The sequence below is a fragment of the Malaclemys terrapin genome, chromosome 2, assembly GCF_027887155.1.
Source record: "Malaclemys terrapin pileata isolate rMalTer1 chromosome 2, rMalTer1.hap1, whole genome shotgun sequence".
Lineage (NCBI taxonomy): Eukaryota > Metazoa > Chordata > Testudines > Emydidae > Malaclemys > Malaclemys terrapin.
In genome coordinates this window covers 107186613-107208999 of record NC_071506.1, presented here as the reverse complement: position 1 = coordinate 107208999, position 22387 = coordinate 107186613, and the positions used below count along the sequence as shown (strand labels likewise).

The 22387-nt window shown below is 40.2% G+C and overlaps 1 protein-coding gene across 3 annotated transcripts in view; it reads left to right on the top strand.

Annotated features, from left to right (window-relative positions):
- The window catches only part of CDKAL1 (CDK5 regulatory subunit associated protein 1 like 1), a 774423-nt gene that overhangs the window by 186772 nt on the left and 565264 nt on the right, over window positions 1-22387 (top strand). For all 3 annotated transcript variants that reach the window (XM_054018031.1, XM_054018029.1, XM_054018030.1), the window contains exon 6: window positions 16572-16668. In XM_054018031.1, coding sequence (XP_053874006.1) covers window positions 16572-16668 — 97 coding nt within the window. The remainder of the gene's footprint in view (window positions 1-16571; window positions 16669-22387) is intronic.

The window sequence follows — 22387 nt, the reverse complement described above, 5'->3', positions numbered from 1 at the left end:
AACTGGCTAACTCACAGATCTCAAAAAATGCTTGTCAATGTGGACATCAAATGTGAGTGGTTAGAGTGCGGTTCCTCAGAGATCGGTACTAGGCCTGGCACTATTCAAGATTTTCATCTGTGATGAGGAAATAAATATAAAATTGCTGCTGATCATTATAAATTAGTAAGTGAGAGCCCCTGTCCTGCAGAGCTATAGATGAGAAAAAGGGTAGGAGAAAAGCAATAGATCCCTATTGTTAAGGTTGGGAATTGAAACACAGGAGATGGACTTTTCTTACAGGAAGTTTCTGGCATTTCTTGGAAGTAAGCCTCGATTCCCTGAATCTCCGTCCAGTGTTTTAACCATTCAACCTTTTATTTCAGGTTGCATAGGGACCAGAAAAATTAGGAGAATTTAAACTCATGAGAGGACAAGTTCTGGTCTTCCTAGATTATCGACCAATAGATATTGTGACTAGGTAGGTATTTATCTGATACCAGAAAGGGGGCCAAGAGGAGGATGCAGAGCTGAAGTCTAAGAACAACAGGAGGTGGTGTTACCAGTGTTCTTGGGGTCTAACAAAAAGTAAGCTTAAGCTAGTGCATAGGAAATTTAGATTTAAACCCCTGCAAAAATTGTAGCTGTAAGAAAAAAATAGGGAATAGGGTAAGCTGTTAGTGGAAGTTGTGGAGTCAAGGCCAGACTGGACTGTTGTCTATCAGAGATTCTTTTGTTAACACACCACATAGGGAGGGGCCAGATAACCCACTAAAAGTTAGTGAAAGAATATTTTAAAATATGCTGACTCACTTTATTATTATATCTCTGTAAAAATGTCCAGAATCATAGTAAACTTATATAGACTGGTGCAGTGTTTCAAAAACAATAGAAAGCTGAAAACCCTTGCTATAGAAGTTATTGTTTTGGCAGAACTAAAATTAGGAGAGTTAAATGAGAAATGACTGTTTTGCTTTAATTAAATAATAAGGCCTGAGGTGGACTTGAATGGTTATACTGGTGTTGATTTTAGGGCTGGTTCCTTTTTTCCCCTGAATGTTTTCCCTAGTCTTATAAATCTGAATGCTAAAACAGAACTGAAGGCAGAGTAATGCACAAATTGGATAGTGACTTGAGCAGATGCAACCACTCTGATCACAGTCCCACTTCACAGTGTGAGTGCATTAAGTCATCTTACACTGCTGGATGCACTTTTGAGCTTCATACTTTTTAATGGCACCGTGTCCCATTGCATGCTTAAGCATCACAATGACAATGACTAGGTCAAGGATTTTTTGTGCACTATACAGAGAAAAGCAAAATACAACGCTCCATGCCCATCTCCTGGGAATTTTTCTTCTGTTTCATTTTACACAATGCAGCAAAAAAGGATTGTTTGAAAAGAAAGAAAATACACAATGAGGTTACTTTTCTCAGAATTAGAATTAACTATTTAGATTATTCTCAGAAATTTTTTGTGCTACTAGACGTAACTAGTGACTCTAAAGCTTCAGTATTTAAAAAAAAACATGAGTAGTATTGAGCTGTGTATTACTTCAGTTAATCTAAAATAGTGCTGTATAAAATAAGACAGGTTTTGCTGGAGGATTTGTCTGGTGCATTAGATCAATGTGTCTCAACCTTTCCAAACTACTGTACTCCTTTCTGGAGTCTGATTCGTCTTGTGTACCCCAAGTTTCACCTCACTTAAAAACTACTTGCTTACAAAATTAGATATAAAAATACAAAAGTGCCAGAGCACACTATTACTGAAAAATTGCTGGCTTTCTCATTTTTACTGTACAATTATAAAATAAATCAACTGGAATATAAATATTATACTTACATTTCAGTGTATGGTATATAGAGCAGTATAAACAAGTCATTGTATAAAACTTCAGTTTGTACTAAGTTCGCTAGTGCTTTTTAAAACTAGGCAAATATCTAGATGAGTTGATGTACCCTCTGGAAGACCTCTGCATACCCCAAGGGGTTATACGGCATACCCCGTGTTGAGAACCACTGCATTAGGTAAACAGCAGTTCTGATTAATTTTGCTCCATAATTTTCTGAATTGAGTCATATTTTCATAAGGGCTTAGAGGTTTGGGTGGTCAGAGAATGTTGATTTGAGTGAAATTTTTGTATCCTAGCAGTAACTAAAAACATATTCAGTGCACATACCTGCTAGTTTGAAAACTGTATAATAATTTACACAGTGTAATTTAAGTGTTTTCTCAAAGTATTCTTTTAAAACATAACAAAAATCCGTCAACTTGATACTTTTTTTAGTAATTTAGATGTTTGGCATTAAAACTCTTTTTGATGGGTTTGATCATTTCCTTTTGTCAAGCCTATTTTTCTTTACAATTTTTAGCAGCAGCAAGGACTGGTTTAAGGTTTGTGGGGGAGCTGGTAAGATAATTCTTTGGGACCTCCTCCAAAATGACAGGAATTTTAAACAAAAAAAGACAGCCAAACAGAAGGGGGTAAGAAGTAGGTGTTCTGATATGTTACCATCAAAGGTCTGTACTCCTATTATCTTTTAGATACCATGATGATGGATGTGGTTGAAGAACTAAATAAAATAGAATTCCCTCCTCCCTTGAAATAGCAGTTCACCATGCCCCCCATTAGTTTTTCCCAGGAGAGTATAACAGAGATGATAATGGAAGTGCACTTGTCTCTGTATAAGAAAAATTAGCAGAACTGAGCTTTGGTCTGAGGTCTGCTACCCAGTGAATAAAGGAGAGGGCTTAGGAACCCATTCCTGACCGGGGGAAGCGACAGCTACGTTTTAGTTTCTGCTATATCTTATAAGTAATTTATTTCTTTGTTCCTAACTTCCTGCAGTATCCTTCCTATATATTGTATAATTTCTATCAAAACTTAAACTTTTGCATTTCCTCACCTGCAACTTTCATAAAGTGAAAAATGCATCTTAACCTCATCCTGCTACCTGATTAAAATGATCATTACATCTCATTTAACTTATTTAGCCCATGTCCTTCCATTAGGTCCAGGATAACTTCTGACTATGCATATTCTGAAAGGCCTTCTATTAGAGAGTACTTCCAAGAACACGTTCCTGTCTTTGGCTTTTGTCATAGTAGTTGTAGCCATTTCTGAGTAATTAGAATCTTTGGTGATCAAAGTTTTGCCCCCCTTCTAAGCCTGTAAAATCACGTCCTGATTCAGTCACTCCAATCATCACAACCCCACAACTGCCCTGGAAGTTGCCAACAATCAACTGACAGTCTTGCTTGTCCCCAACTTTCAGCCAACCTGTCTGTTGTGACTTGTATCGTTGTTCTCAGCAGACTTCATGTAATCTCTTAGCACTATTGACCCTGCATTATGTGTGTATCTAGTGTTCTGCAAATTCTACATCCTGTTTTTGAAATCTCCATCTTCTTACGTGGCCGGAAGAGATCTCTTTGCTATGTTATAAATGGAATCATGCAGTTTAACTGGAGCAGTCATCATGAATAATCTAGTGTTAAAACTAATATAAAATATATATCCGTTTGTTTCTTCGCTCTCTTTCCTTCACTTTCTAGGAAGTCTCAAATTCAAAGGTACAGTATATAACCAGTTTATTTTTTAAATTGTTCAACAATAATTTCATTTTAAGCCTATATATTAGCAGGGTTTGATATTCCAACTGTTGACAGTGCATGCAGGTAATTTGAAGCCTGCTTGGTCTTTAAACTGGAGTCACTGGTATTTCACAACAAAATTAATTGGATCAATAATGTATCTTATGCTAGATTTCTTTTAGTTTTGAGAAAGTGATAAACAAAACAATAGGAAAGATGGGAAGAAGAGATAGGATAAATGAGAGGTATATCAAACATAAAGGAAAGAGACAGTATGAAGATTAGAAGATATAAACAAAGGGGAAGATCAAAGATACAGTTCCACACATACAAAATGGGAAATGACTGCCTAGGAAGGAGTACTGCAGAAAAGTATCTGGGGTCATAGTGGATCACAAGCTAACTCTGAGGCAACAGTGTAACACTGTTGCAAAAAAAGCGAAGATCATTCTGGGGTGTATTAGCAGGAGTGTTGCAAGAAGTTTAGGCTTGAAATTAGACAAAGGTTTCTAACCATCAGAAGGGTGAAGTTCTGGAACAGCCTTCCGAGGGAAACAGTGGGGGCGAAAGACCTCTCTGGCTTTAAGATTAAGCTTGATAAGTTTATGGAGGGGATGGTTTGATGGGATAACGTGATTTTAGTCAATAGGTCAATAACTTGCCATCGCTGGTAACAATGGTCAATGATGGGATATTAAAAGTTACTACAGAGAACTTTTTCCGGAGGGTCTGGCTGGAGAATCTTGCCCGCATGCTCGGGGTTCAGCTGATCGCCATATTTGGGGTCGGGAAGGAATTTTCCTCCAGGGTAGATTGGCAGAGGCCCTGGAGGTTTTTCGCCTTCCTCCGCAGCATGGGGCAGGGGTCGCTTGCTGGGCAGGGGTCGCTTGCTGGAGCATTCTCTGCGACTTGAAGTCTTTAAATCATGATTTGGGGACTTCAACAGCTGAGTCAAGGGAGAGAATTATTTCAGGAGTGGGTGGGTCAGCTTTTGTGGCCTGCATCATGCGGGAAGTCAGATTAGATGATCATAATGGTCCCTTCTGACCTTAAAGTCTATGAGTCTGAGTCTATGAGACATGAGAAATCATTCTTCCGCTGTACTCTGTGCTGGTTACGCCTCAGTTGGAGTATTGTGTGCAGTTCCGGGCGCCACATTTCAGGAAAGATGTGGACAAATTGGAGAAAGTCCTGAGAAGAGCAACAAAAATTATTAAAGGCCTAGAAAACATGACCTATGAAGGAAGATGGGGGAGGGGGGGAAGCGGGGGGAGCAGGGGGGAGAAGAGAAGATTGAGAGGGGACATAACAGCTTTCATGTACATTAAAAAGTTGCTACAGGGAGGAGGGAGAAATTATTCTCCTTAACGTCTGAGATAGGACAAGAAGGAATGGGCTAAAATTGCAGCAAGGGTGGTTTAGGTTGGACATTAGGAAAAAATTCCTACTTGTCAGGGTGGTTAAGCACTGGAATAAATTGCTTAGGGTGGTTGTGGAATCTCCATCATTGGAGATTTTTAAGAGCCAGTTAGACCAACACCTGTCAGGGATTGTCTAGATAATACTCACTCCTGCCATGAATGCAGGGGACTAGACTAGATGACCTCTTGAGGTCCCTTCCAGTCCTACGATTCTATGATAGAATAGAGGTTTAAGTAACTAAATTATACAATACATATGAAAGCTATACATAATGATTTGGTTAATGCTTCCATTAACTCTAAATCAGAATTTGTTTTCCTTCCAAAGTGAAACTTTTCTTAACTCATCAGTATGAGGAGCTTCCGTTTTACCAACTTGGAGTGAGGTACATGTGATTAAATAGCCCATCTACACATGCAAACATAATTTTGTATTAATTTCAGCATAAGAATAAATATCTACATTTTTAGCATGGACCACGTAACCCAATACATAGCAATTCAAGCTAGAACGGGGGCAGATCATTTTATAGAAATCTTTTTTTAATAAATATTTTTGCTGCGCAAAGTAAGACTTTAAAAGTGTGTGTGGGGGTGGAATAATTGACACCTACTTAGGGAACCGAACTTGACAATAGGTGAAGAGAGGTGACTAAATTGGGTCAGTTCCTGCTCCCATTGAAGTCAGTGGCAAAGCTTTCATTGACTTCAGGGAACAGGCTTAGGTCTTGTGAACAATCCCTAATATTTAACTTCTGGAGAGAACAGCATGCTACAGATGTGTTAAGAGGCATGGTGCTTTAGAAAAATGCAGAAGTTGGCAATTTTCCCTCCTATGTCTGACTCCTGCTGCCACCACCTGCAGCATTTCACCGGTGATGTGGTTACTCTCCGCTTTCTTTTTCTTTTAGCAAAGCTGAATCCGCAACAGTTTAATATGCCCATACTGCATCAAAGTAAGAAATCAAAAGCTAAAGGCATTCATGTGGCCAGCAGAGAGCTGGAGATAGGTGAAGATGGGAGATGACTGAGATTCTGCAAGGTTTGCCGTCTATGCTTTTAAAGTCTGTAATATGTGGTTTAAGATAACAATAATGGAAAAAGGATTAACAACTATTTTCCCTTTTTCCAAACAAGATATAAATTATGGATACCAGTTATGTCACTGTATCTTGTTTGCATGGTGCATTTAGACTGCAAGTAGACAAATTGCCAAAGAGATCCAATCAGTGATCCAAACTCAATTATAATTCTGCTTTGGTGACAAATCCAGTGTATACATTTATATGGCCCTCACGTGACCTCCCTAGACTAACACGTTTAACAATGAAAATCTGTATTGAGGAAAGATCAATACTGGAATAGTAGGCTGTTGCATATCAGGACTGAGTTGCATTGGTAAAGACTTTTGTGGGAAATCTTATTCTTAGGAAAGGTATTCCTGTTCACTACATCACATAAGCACACTCATGTGCTGTCCTGAATCAGGGCCTCAAAGATTTAAACTCAAATAACAAGTGGATATCCACAAAAGTTTGTTTCCAGATTTCTATTTGAAGACTAGATTGTATTTCCTTTTAATATTTAAAAAAAAAGTAAATTTTAACTGTGTGTATTGATTTGGGTAGGCTAGAGAAATTTCAGCAAGCAATAGTGTTTGTAAAATGAATTTCATTATGAAAATTCAGCATGGGAATTCAATAACAGAACAATGTATCTTACGGACAACATAAGATATTTTAAAACAAAGTTAATACACATTTTAAATTGCAGAAAAGCAGAAGAAAACACAGGACTTTCCAACCCAGAGCAGAACAAGTAGGAGCCTAATTATCAGGGCTGATCACCCAAGTAATCCCCCAAACAGATTCTTCAAATACTATAAAACAATTTACTTCCTCAGATAAATTTAGATTCCCACAAATAGGATCTCTCACTTATGGAAGAAGTATATCATTAGTTTGTGGAAACTTGACAATCTAAGACAAAACATGGAAGGTTATAATGCTCAGTCAGTGGCAAAAAAAATGTAGTTATTGCTATGTATTTGCATGACCCAGAGACTAAGCAGATTTGGGTCCATTCTGCTATGCACTTTACAGACCTACAGATAGACACAGTCCCGCTCCCAAATTTCTTACAATCTAAGAGGGATGGGGAACTTACTATGACTGGGGGGAAAGGGATACAACAAAATATATACAGATTATTATGTAGAAATATATGTATTTGATGATGTCTTCATCTTAAAAATCAATTTATCGGATTTTTTTTAACCTGGTATTGTTTGAAATAAGTCACTTTGTATATAGTCAATGTCACTCTTTCCTCTGCCAAGTCAATCAGTTAGGCAGATTTCCCTGTTTATATTGATTGTTCACATACCTAATGTGAGAGAGAAACATTATTAAAATAGGAAAACATTATAAAACAACAAAAATGTGGAGGTTCTAGAATAGGGGTAGTACCTGAAACAAAGCTGTATTTCTTTCAAGTAATTAGATTGTAATTGATTGTGTATCTGTAAAGTTGTAAAATGATTTCCATTATAAGTGTCCATTGTCACACTCAAATTTCCAAAAAATTTCTTTTCAAATGAAACTTTCTAAGCTTGGTCTACATCTGAAAGTGATTTTTTTTCTGGAAAGTTTGAACAAAAACTGTTGAGCTTCCCTAAGACGGGCAAGATGAAAATACCCTCTCTCTCCCACACGGTATTTCCTACTTTAAAAATGAAAAAAAAAAAAAAAAGTCTTGAAACCACTTTTTCACAGGTCCTTGTCAAAAATAGCTAAACATGCTTTCTTTGCAAGGCCTTTCCATAGTCTTTCCTACACCTTTTGTGTCTCAGTGAAATTGTTGCAGTTCTACTGCTCTCTGAGCTTCCATGCACATGTATAGTTTAGGTATGGGAAAAGTTTGCCTTTAAGTACTAGTTATTTGAATATGCGGTGAAAATGTATCATAAATGTAAGTTTCCAAGGAGCTAACTCAAATAACTCTCCGCCAAAAATTATGATCCCTAGTCAGAAGACTTTTTGCATGGTTGTGTGTGAAGTGGTTGCGCTTAAAATATTTCTACTAGTTCAAAAGTATTCGTTGGTTCTGTTGCTTCACCCCATTATATGGTAAAGTCTTTCAAATTGACAAATATTTTAAGCATGACTTCCATACCAATCCTATAAATAATGGTAGAAACTGTTTAGGAAGCACTGCAAAAGTCAATTCACCTTCAGCTGGGGTGAGTAATCTTTTTTTGGATGAACAAATACACTAGCAATAATTTAACCCTTCCCACTAAAATGGTGACTAGATTTTTGTGTCCAAGCTAGTAAATTTCTGTGACTGTTTTTGCAAGCTGTTTTAGGGCTAAAACATTAAATGGAGCTAAATTGAATATATTAATCTGACTGGAGGAACATTAGCTGGCTGGTACCCCACTCTTTCCTGACCCACCCTAAGGCTAGTGGGGCAGTGATGGATCTTTACTCCCGCGGAAAGTAGTACCCATTGTGCTGTTGGGGAATTCAGTCTTGCCCATGGCCACAAAAGTCATCAGCAGAGACAGGATTAAACTCAGGATTTTGACTCTATGGTGGTTGCAGTGGCTTTCAGGATTCTGCAAAGTTACCAAACTGGATTTTTTTATGTTGCAAAGTTTGTGCTCCATTATTCTTAAAGCTCTGAGGTAGGAAAGGAACATACAGTCAGACTTAACCCACCACTGAAATATAGTCAGCCCTTGGGTGGAACTCAGCAGCTGTTTATCAGTGCAATATTCAGTTGAAACTTCTGAGGATATTTTGGTAAGAGAGCCTGTTATTATCGGAGTCAAACCTTGGCTGTATCCCCACATTTAACAATCCTACTCTTACAAAATGTTCCTTGAGATATTCGGTAACCATATGTTTTCAGGGCCTCCATTTCTTGTCTCATGAAATGGATGTTTACATGTTTGTTTTGTAATATTTTGGAAAAAGACATGCTTGCTCTTGTAAGGAGGATAAAATGTCATTTATTTTCTCAAGAGGATTTACATGTTGGCTGATGTTTTGAAAGACAAGTTAAAAGGAAGCAGCGTATTAATAGGGGGGCTGCTTTTCTAGAGATTGGTATTCAAATACAGTTCTGTAAACTCCAGCGATGTGGGTCATTGTTCTTACATAAGTTATCTTCATGTATCTTACAAACAAACTGTATGTGAATTTTTTAGAAGCAATGGAATAGAACAAGGCAGCTGACAAGGACACCTGAATATAATGTAAATACAGCTAAGTAGTCCCCTGACCAGGGTACTACATAGCTCCGATTTGTAATGTTGGTGGGGATTGTGTTTGTCAGATCTTAAAAGTCCTGGAATCAGGAAGTTGAAGAGAGTTCAATTGTGGCTGGCCCCTCCGCATGGAGCACAATAAGACTGAGGCCTTTTTGCGCCCTTTTCCCTCCTTGTTCATCTATGCCAGCATCTGACTTTGTTTGCATCTGTAATTTTCTTTTGGCAGTAGATAACATGCGATTTTTAATTTTTTTTTTTTTTTTTTTTTTTGTCTTGTCTTTTACTCCAGACCCCATTGAAGATGAAGAAGTTCTATTCTTCATCTCTTTGTTCCAGGGATGCATCTTTTCCCTTTAAATCCCGTGGATCCTTTCTGATTAGCTTTTGCATTCTGGTCAGTTGGAAATGTGGGGGATAGACCAACAATCTTTCTTGAGCACACTTTGCCCTTTTGCACAGCAGTGTTTGCTTTTTTTACAGTCAGCACTTTTTCTATCAGTCTGGAAAATGGAATTCCTCATGGTTGTATTGTTTCCTTCCATAACTTTCACCAGACTGGTCTGGTGACATGTACAGGGTGTGATGCAAACCAGTGACTGTAGATGCCAGCAAAGAGTTATTTCCTTGGCATATGTTTTTCAAATATCTGCTCAGTGCTTTTCTGAGTTTCCTTCATACCACATTTCCAGTTGATTCACACTTTTGATTCACAGCTATATTCCTCTTACTCCTCTTACTCCTATTTTATAACTCATTTTTTTCTATCAAAAGGAGGCATCTGCCTTTCTGTTGTTCAAAGATTGTTTTAGCTAGGGTTACCATTCGTCCGGATTTACCCGGACATGTCCTCCTTTTGTGTGCTAAAAATAGCGTCCGGGGGGGAATTTGTAAAGCACTCACAATGTCCGGGATTAGCAGAGCGAGCGGCTGGGAGGGCTGCAGGGAAGTCCCGGGCTGGACTCAGGAGCAGCTGTAGAGGAGCCGGATCCGCCCTGCATTCTGAGCCGGCAGCTCCCTTGCAGCCCAGTCCAGCAGCACTGTGCAGGGCCAGACCGGGTTTTGTTGTGCAGGGCCAGACCGGGTTTTGTTGTGCTGGGGAGCTCAGCCACGTGTCCGGCTCGGCTGCACAGAGCCCAACACTCTGTTCTGAGCAGCAGGGTAAGGGGGACCGGGGGCAGGAAGGTTCTGGAGGGGGCAGTCAAGAAACGGGGGGGGGGCTTTTTGGGGGGAGTGGAGAAAGTTTTGGGCAGTCAGGGTACAGGTAGGGGGTAGGGTCCTGGGGGGCAGTTGGGGGGGGGGTCTTAGGAGGGGGCAGTTAGGGGACAAGGAACAGGGAGTCTTAGGTAGGGGGTGGGGTTCTGGAGGGCAGTTAGGAGCAGGGGTCCCAGGAGGGGGCAGTCAGGGGACAAGGAGCAGGGGGGGGTGTTTGGGAGTTCTGGGGGGGGCTGTCAGGTGGCAGGGGTGGGGAGATGGATCGGAGCAGTCAGGGGACAGGGAGCAGAGGGGTTTAGATGGGTTGGGAGTTCTGGGGAGGGGGTGGGGAGTGGTTGGATGGGGCGTGGGAGTCCCAGGGGTCTGTCTGGGGGTGGGGGTGTGGAGGATAAGGGTTGGGGCAGTCAGGGGACAAGAGGCAGGGAGGCTTAGATAGGGAGTGGAGTCCTGGGGGGCAGTTAGGGGCAGGGGTCCCAGGAGGGGGCAGTCAGGGGACAAGGAGCAGGGGGGGAGTGTTTGGGAGTTCTGGGGGGGCCTGTCAGGTGGCAGGGGTGGGGAGATGGATCGGAGCAGTCAGGGGACAGGGAGCAGAGGGGTTTAGATGGGTTGGGAGTTCTGGGGAGGGAGTGGGGAGTGGTTGGATGGGGCGTGGGAGTCCCAGGGGTCTGTCTGGGGGTGGGGGTGTGGATAAGGGTTGGGGCAGTCAGGGGACAAGAGGCAGGGAGGCTTAGATAGGGAGTGGAGTCCTGGGGGGCAGTTAGGAGCAGGGGTCCCAGGAGGGGGCAGTCAGGGGACAAGGAGCAGGGGGGGAGTGTTTGGGAGTTCTGGGGGGGGCTGTCAGGTGGCAGGGGTGGGGAGATGGATCGGAGCAGTCAGGGGACAGGGAGCAGAGGGGTTTAGATGGGTTGGGAGTTCGGGGGGGGCTGTCAGGGGGTGGGGAGTGGTTGGATGGGGCGTGGGAGTCCCAGGGGTCTGTTTGGGGGTGGGGGTGTGGATAAGGGTTGGGGCAGTCAGGGGACAAGAGGCAGGGAGGCTTAGATAGGGAGTGGAGTCCTGGGGGGCAGTTAGGGGCAGGGGTCCCAGGAGGGGGCAGTCAGGGGACAAGGAACGGGGGGAGGGTTGGGGGTTCTGGGGGGGCGGGAAGTGGGAGGGGCAGGGGCGGGGCTAGGGCGGGGCTCCTCCCGTCCTCTTTTTTTCTTGCTGAAATATGGTAACCCTAGTTTTAGCTCACCTTAGACTTTTTCTTTGATATGTTGTTCCATAGCCTTTCCCCCAAACTTCCCTTGCTTCCTTTTAGCATGGAAGCTGTCTTGCTATGATTTCACTTATGTCTATCTGATTTTATTCCCTGTGGCTTGGAATGCCTCATGTTCATTATATGAGCTCCTCTTCTGCTACTTAGGTTTTTTTCATGCTCCATTGCTGCTGAATCTTTCTTATTCATATTGGTGTTTATATTTTTCTATATTTGTGTGATACTGGTGTGAATATTCACAACTTGATAAAAGCTGTTATCTTACCAATTGCCCAGAAGTGGCACTAACTAATTCATTCATGATATAGAATTCATATAACATGATAGCTTAACACTTTTCAACTTCACCAATTTGTTATAACAACACTTTTGAAGTCAGCTGCCTGTTTCATGCTGAACAGTCTGTAGTTTACCAACTTCCTCCTCTCTGTGATGCAGTCTGCTTTTAATTTCAGATGTTTGGCATGCATTGCTGTGCATCTAGAACACTCTGTATGCATACTTGGTAATAATAATGGACTTTTTAGGGGAGAGGTTCCCAAACTTTTTTTCGCTGTGCTACCCTTTGGAGATTCATATCACATGCATGTCCACTCAGCACAGGGGAAGTTTAGAGCTGCAAGGGGGAAGAAGGGACCAGCTTGTGCAGGGAGGAAGCTTGCATGCCCTGTTTGAATCCAGCTGCCCATAGTGGGAACTTGTATGTATGCATAGGGGTTGCACCCGCACCCGCTTTCCAAGTGTGTGTGCACACTGGGTGCAAGGCCATTGCCGTGGGTCCAGGAAACATTAGCATTACCAGCGCCATGTTGATTCCCAGTGCATCCTGGGGCTGGCACCTGAGGGCGGGTGTGTGTGTGTGTGTGAGAGATGTGGGGGTGGAAATAAGTTCTCGTGAGGCTGTGTGGTTCCTGTGGGAGCTGGCTGGCAGTAGGATGGTGACACAGAGCTGAGATTACTGGCCAATGGCTAATTCTTAACCACTCAGGTCTTCATGCCCTGTGAACCTCGGTCTGCCTCACCGGAGGGGATGAGCCCCACAGTTTGAAAACCAGTACTTAAGTCTGAGTTAAGAAATTGTTTACTTTAGTGCTGCACATGTTTTTTAAATGCACCAATTTGTTATTTAATAACACACAATTCTGGAGAGCATGTGTAGATACAAATGTCAAACTTCAGTGATGGATTGTAGTTTTTGTAGTGGTTCTCAGCCTTCCATACCAAGATGCTCATTTGTGCAGTCAGATCGCCCCAGAGCCTCCTTATAAATCTAGTTCTCATTACCAATACATAGCCACATCCTGTAGGTTTTGCAGTGTCCCACACCTCTTTACATTCCAGAGTACTGCCAGGAAGTCCTGAATGAGGGGCCCAAACATGCTGGGTGATAAGGAAGCACCCAGAAGCTCTATAGGCACCTAGAATGGAATGGACTTGAGCAACACATCTTGAAGAAGAACAACAGTTACAAAAGATGGTACTGCAACTGTATTGGGCTGAGGCCTGTCTTCATTTGTGTCTTGTTCAGGACAGAATTTATTGGAGACTAGCAAAAAATAATGAACTGTAAAACAATGGCTCTAGTTTGGGCAGGTTCATAGTTACATAAACAAGGTATAATCAAGATAGAATTGTTTATTGTTTCCCAAGTTAGCTGTTCTTACAGGTTTTCAACAAGAAAAAGGAGAATAAAAATATAAATATTTTTATTGTAATCTCTGGTCTTGGCAGATGATGATTTTTATACTTTATTTTTTAACTTGAAAGTACTGTATTGTATGCAGTACTCTGCTTTTTCCCTGGTTGGAAGAGTGTTTTCCAGGATTCCATCCTTTTAAAAGAAAATTGGACTTAATTACATGTCTACTCAGATGTATGTCTTGTAAATCATTTTCAGATAAGAGTACATTTCTAGAAAATATGTCCTAATGCAATTAAAGTTGAAGGTTTAAGGGTAAGGTTCATTTAATTGAAGAATATAAAGAATGTCTAAAGAAGATGTTTATTCATGCCACTTTTAGATTCAATGAAGTATTATTCTCATTAGCATTCATGTTTCTTTTCTAATACTGTTCCTGTGCTAGCTAGGTTTCTAAAGAACAATTTTTGTAGGCTTTTGTTAGTCAGAACAGATCACATTAAACAATATTTGTAGGGATATGGGGCATATTTTCAGCAGGCAGTTCCTGGAAAAATATAAAACAAGTATTTAATATACCATTCTTGCTCACATTTGTGCTGGGTTTCATGGATAGGACAATATATTATGGCTTTTAATGAAAATAATTTTATTGAAAATTTAGTGCAGGCATTACTGCTTAATTACATTTTGAAGCAAAAATTCTCAGAGTATAGAAAAGTCCGTAAGGATATTTAAATAAAAATTTATATAAAGCTAAATATATTCTATCTAACTGTTTTCCTCCTCCATTTACATTCTAAGAAGAAATGCTAAAATGTGAAAGCTGTGAAGGAACATTAAAATGCTATTTAATGTGTCATGGGAAATTTTTGTTTATTATTTTCCCAAATGAAAAGACTGTAATAAAAAGCTTTTTTCCACTGCAGTTCTTTAGTAGGTGGTGATGGGGGTTATTTCTAGCAATAGATTACACCAGATGTAGAGTTGCCCAGGGATATATACTCTGGTTACAGGAGACCAGTCTTATTGCCTTACCTTGAGGCATTAGGTTGAGTCAGTTAGGTCATGTGAGTAGTGATTTTTATCCTTCAGGGTTGCAGAGTTTCAAATGATGGTATGTGACATTTTTGCAGGAAGTTCAAGAAACAGACTGTTTTTAACTTGGGTATGGGGATATAAATGGCTTCTGTTCAAGTTTTGCAAGTGGAAAACTTTCGTACAGCTGAAAGACCAAACCTTTCTCATTTCACAAGCATGCTGCTGGGTATAGCCCCCATTTTAAGAAACATATTTAATTAGCATTTGAACAACATTTCATATTCATATGATTTTGTTAAATAAGACACAAGAGTATGGTATTTTCATATAGATTAATCTAAAAAGTAAAGCAACTATTTCCCTCTCAGGTTGAAATGAATCCATCATGATTGACATCTGTAGGTTTCCTGTGATGCCTGCTGCAAGATAAATAATTGACTTTTATATGACTACTGAGAGCATTCACTGTTACATTAGGCAGATGAAAAATAAGCATTATAAACTCTTAGTTATTGCATAATTGCCATTAGGAGATCTTTAGCCCTTTCTGAGACAATTGGTGCTGGGCACTGTTTTGAGGCAAGATATCTGACTACATGGCCAGTGATCTGATTCGGTATGGCAATTTCTTATGTCATCTAAAACCAAATGGGCTTGTTCCTAAAGGTGACCTGCAAATTAAATAAAACAAAAGTATCAGTTTTTCCATTATAAGGTGAATTCTGACAATTAGCCAGGAGGAAAATGGGGGTAATAGGTGCATTTGACTGTCAGCCTAAATTTTCTTTGTTAGCAGGTTCAGAAGTCCAGACCTGCCAGGAATTTTCAGCTTTGTAAATGAAGTGTGCCAGTTTACACTCTTGTGGTAACATCACTTCCTTTAAAGTACCCTACTGGAGCTAGCCTCCAGAGATCAAATAAGCCTGTATTTCTCCAACAGTGTGTGATTTTGTAAATGCTACATTCTTAGTAAGGAGCACATTTCAAAAAAGTGTGTCATGATGCTAGAGTTTTATCCCCAAGGTATAAAGTAATAGCAAACACTGTACAACTCTGTACATTGTTGAAGAAAATACTGACTCACTACAGGATGGCTCCAGCTTGCCATAAATTTCCATAGAGGGTGTGATGTAGCCAGTAGTGTGTATTGTGGGACATAAGTCTGAGAGCGGACAACCCATAGGATGTCTGGGCCAATGGAGCCTGATAAAAAGTTGAATTTCCTTCTCTCTCTCTGGCTGTTTGGGTATTTGGATTATTATTTTAATATTAGCAGATCATCTAATTAAGTTTACTAATTATAAACCAGGGCTTCAATCCAACTTTGTTGTTTCCAGTACAGTTGGGTATAGCAGGTGCATAGTACTTTCTGTATTTTCAAGTTTCAGGAATGGCTTAAAATTCAATGCTGTATCTAGAATTAATTAAAATATTATTTAAAAAAATGAAAGGAACTAGCTATTTGATCTTCAGTATTTCAGGTTCCCACTAGGTGGCAAGATAGTGCCTGAACTAAGGAATTATATAAATTAATATTCACATAAATATTTAATCTGGCAAAGGTAAACAGTTCAAGCTTGAAAATGTTCAATCCAGTTTTAATAATAGTTTTAAACACTGATGTAATTTTTCATTTAAGACTGCATTAAATAGCTGTTAAATTGTGAGCTAATGTTCTTGTTCACAAGGACTGTACCTTTTGTTTTAAATGACTTGTCACAAATCAGGTTTTAGATTTGTTCCCCAACTGCCTCAACCACATATCCCTCTGCCACAGTTGTGGTAAATAAAGCTTAGCTAAAGTTTATGTTAGGACTTTCAGGATTATCCAGTGTGAACCTCACTGCCCTGTCGCTCAGACGAAGGCACAAACTCAGAAGTCTGCCATGTGTGTTGTATTCTCATTGTAAATGGAAAAGACAGCTCAAATATCTGATTTGTCAGGATTTTCTTTAACCCAGGTTCAAACATGGACCTATCCCATTAACTATGGAACTGTTTGCAGCAGTGTTCGCTTTTCTGTGAACAAATAAATTATTCACCTTATTTGATGATGAATGCTATTCCAGGACTTGTAGATACTTGGTAGTTTACAATTCAAAGGGATCGGCTTTCAGAAATTAATTCTCACTTTTTAAAAATCATTTTAGGAAAGCCCAAGACGACGACAAGAAAGTGGTTTTAGCTGGATGTGTTCCACAAGCCCAGCCTCGTCAAGACTACCTCAAAGGTCTGAGCATTATAGGGGTAAGAACATTTGTCAAATAGAAAAGACCTGCTAAGATTTTCATATTCATTTTCTTGCCCATAAGAGTCGTGTAGTGTTGTTGTCTGAAGTTTTATATTAACTTGTTGGTTAGATGGGCCACGGCTATGGGCAATATCTTGTGTTAAAAAAAACGAGGCTTTTCACACAATTTTTCATTGCCAACAACTAGACTTTCTTCTATTGGGAAAGCCTAGAGTTCAGTCCCTCTCTAAACCTTTTTGCTTTGTGGTTACATTTTATTATGGTTCAGTGGATGCTTTGTGTCAAATACATTCTTGAACGTGATTGAGGTTTAGTCTGTTCGCAGAATTTAGTGTCAATGTCCTATGCAGCCTGCAGGGGGTGAAGGCAAGGATTAACTCCCCTACTTTAAATATAATCTTCTATGTTGTTGTTAGAAAGAAATACAGCTAGCTAAAGTCGAAATGCAAAAGAGACAATAGAGTATAAATTATATAGCTAGCACCTGTTTTTCATCACGTTTGGGTTTTTTTTTACTACTTGTCTTTGGGCAGAGTGACTGGGGAACCTGACAATTTTACTGTCTCCTCAGGGCAACAGAAAGGGTTAATGCATATGCGTCTGTGAGCTGTTAAACAGTTGGCATGCTTCACCCTGGTTGTAGACAGTGAGGATTCTGTGTATTGTAGTTTTTAAAGTGCTTTTGTATCCTTTGGGATGAAAAATGCTGTATAACTGCATCAGCACTGAAAAATTGTCATGAAAATCGATGATCTCAGGCACAAAATACTAAGGATTTTTCATCAATTAAGTCTTTAAATAAAGACTAGATGTCTTTCTAAAATGCTTTTGTTGGGCCTATTGCAGTAATTGCAGAGTGAAGTTTTGTGACTTGCATTATGCAGGTCAGAGCAAATAGTACTACAGGTTCCTTCTGGCATTAAAAGGTATTAAATGTATTAATTAAGATATACTCATCCTACTTAGCTCTCATGAGGATAAACCGAAACTAATCTTTTAACTTCCTTGGTTTTTTAAAGTCATGTTGGGTGAGTAAAAAGAGTTCTTACAAAGCCAAGTAGGTAGTAGAACATAAACTAGATAGGCTTTTTAATGATAATTTCCCATTAAGATAGTTTCTGTGCTTATTGCACTATTTGACACAGCCGTTTTACAGCTCATATTACTATGTATACTCAAAATATGTTAACCAACCACCCACTCATAGAATTGTAGAGTTGAAAGGGACTTCAAGAGGTCATCTAGTCCATTCCCCGCACTGAGACACATATAGGGATCAATTGAGTCTACATACAATCCTATACAGTAGGTCAAGGGGATGTAAAGTGCCCCCTTACTCTCTCTCTTTTATATGCAGGCTGCTTTGTGGGTCACAATTTGGTGGGGAAAACCTCTCCAGGGCCACTGTTCTCATATCTGTGCAAATGGATGGGAGTAAAACAACCTTTGACTCTGTCACCCTCAGTGCAGCAGCCAGTTTGGTACTGCTTGCTTCCTCCATGCAGCAAAGGAGCAGCAAGAACTGAGTTGTGACTGAGTCCCTACTCTGCCCCTGGAGCACATAATTATATGATCTGTGCCAATCTAGCCTGTAGTAAATGTACAAAAATCTATACATAAAAAAGACATAGACTAGTAAGGAAAGCATATACTGGATTAAAAAAAAAAAGAATGGCCTATATCCTCTGACCTAGATTGTGATTTGTGATACGCTGTGTCAATTTTTGAGCATCCAACCGGAGGAACTGATTTCTAAAGGGTGATAAATGCTTTTTTGAAAATCTTCACTTCATCTTAAGTTGGGCTCCCAGAATTACAAGTTAGTAATGAAAATATTTTCCATTTTGGATTTAAAACAGACAAATGTCTATTAAAAGTTAACTAAAACGATTAACATACTGCCCCCAAATCATTGGAATTGGCCTTGGAAACATTGAAATGATGTTCACAATAAAGATAATTATAAAGATAACAGCTGTGTGCATTAAAGTTATAGTACCATAAACATAGGACATCATAAGTACACAAAGCTCTTGTTCTATAGACCTAAATCTTCAAAAGAGAAACCCTGGGTTAGATTCTCCCTTTATCCCTGCTAGATTATGCTTTTGTTCCCCCTCTTCCCCCGCACCCCCTCCGGCTAGTATGCAATATTATTTAGTGTTAAGTTCCTCAAATAGAGGATTAAAAGTGCAGTAATGTCAATGCAGACTAAGGAACAATACATTTTGATATACTAATGTTTTTAAAAAGTGAGACTCAGCATCCTATTGTAGTAAAATATTCTTTTAAAAAGGCAGTTATAATGAGACTGAGAAATTGGAAATGTTTTGTTGGCAACTTCATGCTGATTCAGCTATGAAAATGTAAATGTTATAAGGAAGCAGTTGTGAAAACTTTGCTTTACCATCAGGTGTTTTTGTTGGTCTCATCCATGTGTTGAGTAATAGAAATTTGATTTGTCATCAGTTACATAAGCTGTACTATATTTTAAGCAATGTTGTCTGAGAATGTGGTTTCTTGCTAACAATTATAAGTCTCTTGGGATAACTTTGTAGAGAGACAGTGTGTCAGAGTAGAGTTCCCTTGGAAAATGTTGGTCTGGGTATGACGAAGGTTGAATGAGGAAGTTACAGTATTTGTGTAACTACCAGTAAGACTATGGCAATCAAGGGCTTCTTTTAATCAGTGCCTTGAATATACAGAACTAGACTTTAAAGTCATTTCTTTTGGATGATATATTGTAGTAGAATTGCATTTTTAACTGACTTGTAACAATGCCCTTTGAAACAGTGTACTGAGAGTTTAAATTTTTCATACTGATGTGATAGTCTAAACCAGTGTGATACATTGGATTATATTTTTCTGAGAACATTTAAAGTCATACAGTTTACACAGTAGATTCCACTTAATAGCAATCCTGGTAATAGCAGCTTGAGGTTATTGGCAACATAGTAATCAGAAACCAATCCCATCCCATTAATATCAGTGTTAATGGGATTTGGATGATTAGCAACAGGTGTGCCGCTTAAGAACAACTTTATTTAGAGAGGAGGTCCTACTTGTATTCTGTTTCCTGCCTCTGAGCATGCATAACTGAGCGCTTCCACTGTGTGCAATGGCTTCCAAACGCGTGAACCTGTCTCTTGCTGATAAAGTTCAGGTGCTGGAGGCCCTACATGAGCCCACTGCTAAGCAAGTGAGAGTAGCCAAGAGGTTTGTTTTCTCAGTGTGTTGTTTTGTGCATTGAGAACAACAGCCATAACATTTTATAGAAGCACAGGAACAGCACAGAATGAGGCTGTGAGTGCCAACGTGAGGGAAAGGAGGAAGCTGTTGGTCAAGCCCTGTGGCTCTGGTTTCAGCGTACGCTTAGCCAAGGTGTTCGATTCTTCTGGCCAATGCTGAAAAAGAAGGCAAGTCACCTAGTGGTAGAGCCTAGGAAGGACACTAACGCTGAAGGTGGCAGGCTTAGTAAGTGGAAAGCTGGGCACAACATGATTCAACGCAAAGAGCATGGCAAGAAAGATAGGTGCTGACCTTTTCAGCAGCCACTGAATGGTGGGCAGACATCCTCTCCAGCATTCTCGAGTAGTACCAGCCACATGACATTTTCATTTCTTATGAGACGGGTGCTTTCCTGACAGAGGCATTGGCATGCTAAAAGAAGGGTTTACAGGAAGCCGGGGTGTGTGTGTGTGGGGGAAATTGCCATTAATTGGAAGTAGTGCAAACATGGGTGGCATGGAGAAACAGCCCCTCAGGGTGATCAGAAAGAGCAAGTGCCCTTGTTTCCCTAAGGACCATTCAGAACTGGCTGTGATCTACAAAAACTCAGCCAGGGCATGAAATGACTAGTTTGTTGTTTGAAGCGTAGTTTAAGAACTGGAATAGAGAGCTGTGTCTACAAGACCAACCCATGTACCTTTTAATTGACAATTGCCCAGATCATTCAGCTCACGTAAAGCTATCACACATGGTGTTAAAATTCTTGCCTCCATGTGCAACCTCAGTCATGCAGCCAATGGGCATGGGTGTCCTTAAAAACTTCAGCAATCACTACTGTGCTCCTCTTAATGCTCACATTACTGCCTCTGTGGAAGCTGACCAACCCATATGGTATGATATGGATGTTTCAGAAAAAAAACCCCAAACCCTGTGATTGATGCACTTCATCTTGCTAAGGAGTCATGGGTTGCTGTTCTCACACAGACTGTTCTAAACTGCTTCAAGAAGGGAGGGTTTTCATCAACAGAAATTGATGGTGTGGTGGGCATTCATGTTCCGGATGATGTTTCTGTTCCTGAAAATCTAACTGCAGAGGAATTTGAGGTCATTGTTTAGTTTGAGAGTCATTTGGAGATGGAAGATGAGCTTTCTGATTCCAAACTTCTGGAGACAGCAGTGGCTGTAAAGTACCAGCAGGCTTATGAGACACAAGAGGATAGTGCATCTGATGATAAACCTGAAGAACTTTCCCTCACAGAGCAGCTGTGTGCAGTGGACATTTTTCTCAGGATATTCCAGAGTCAGCTTTGAGAATGGTTATGAGCATGCACACGGAATTGAGAAGGATTTACAAGTGGAGATGGCAAAATGAGGAAATCAGACAATATTAAACAAATTTTGTTCTTAATTTTTTTTTATTTTTATCTATTTTATTAGTAAAAATCTCATGCTGCTTCAATTTGTGTGACACTAACTGTAATTACAGTACTGTTCAGCATACAAAGACTTGTACTGTAAGTGTTTTATAAGTTTTCTTTAGGGTTTTTAAAAAACATTTTCTTTACACAGTGTTGTAAAATTGTGTTCCACTTTACAGTATTTCTTGTGACACACAGCAAGCTGAAATGTCTTAAGTTTGTGCTAAGCATTGTGGTACACTGTAATTCAGTGTTTCTCAAACTGGGATCCTCCTACCCCTCCCTCCCAGCGCCTCTGGGATACAGCTATTCAGCGGTGTGCAGGGGGCGCTGGGAGGGAGGGGGAGGAGAAGGGCTGGGGCGTGCTCGGTGGGGGGAGGCAGAAAGAGGCATGGAAGAGGAGTGGCAGGGTTGGGCAGGGGCGGTGCCTTGGGGGAAGGGGTGGAGTTGGAGGCAAGGCCTGGGGCTTAGCGGGAGGCTTGGGAGTCCGCGAAAATGTTTAAATCAAAATGGGGGGCCTTGGGTTGTTAACGTTTGAGAACCGCTGCTATAATATGTATCCATTACCGTTTGCCATGTTTGGTTTTCTTTAATACTGAAAGTTAATAAACAGTTTCAGAACTATTGTTCTGGGCAATGTATTCCATGCTCATTTTTCTGTGTATCCCCCTGAAAACAGTGCCCTCTGCTTATTGGCAGCTTCTGGATAATAGCAGCTTTTAGCTGGAACCAAGAGGTTGCTATTAAGTGAATCTACTGTATACTGGCATCTGTAAAATAAGGATAATACTTCCTTACCTTACAAGGGTTTATAAGGCTAGAATGCATTAATGTTTGTGAGGCTTACGCTCTGTGCCATCCTAGATAGAAGCCTTTATAAGCATGAATTCCCAATGTGTATTTCAGGAATGGAGTAAATTGGGTTGAATTTTATGTAGAATGATTTTAAATGGCAAATCTGGTTGAAGAGCTATAAACCCAGCATATAGGTGCAGATTTGCTTTTCAACGCTGTGAAGAAGAGTGGTTTCATGCAGAGAGCTCTCTTAACACGTGCTGCTCACTTGATT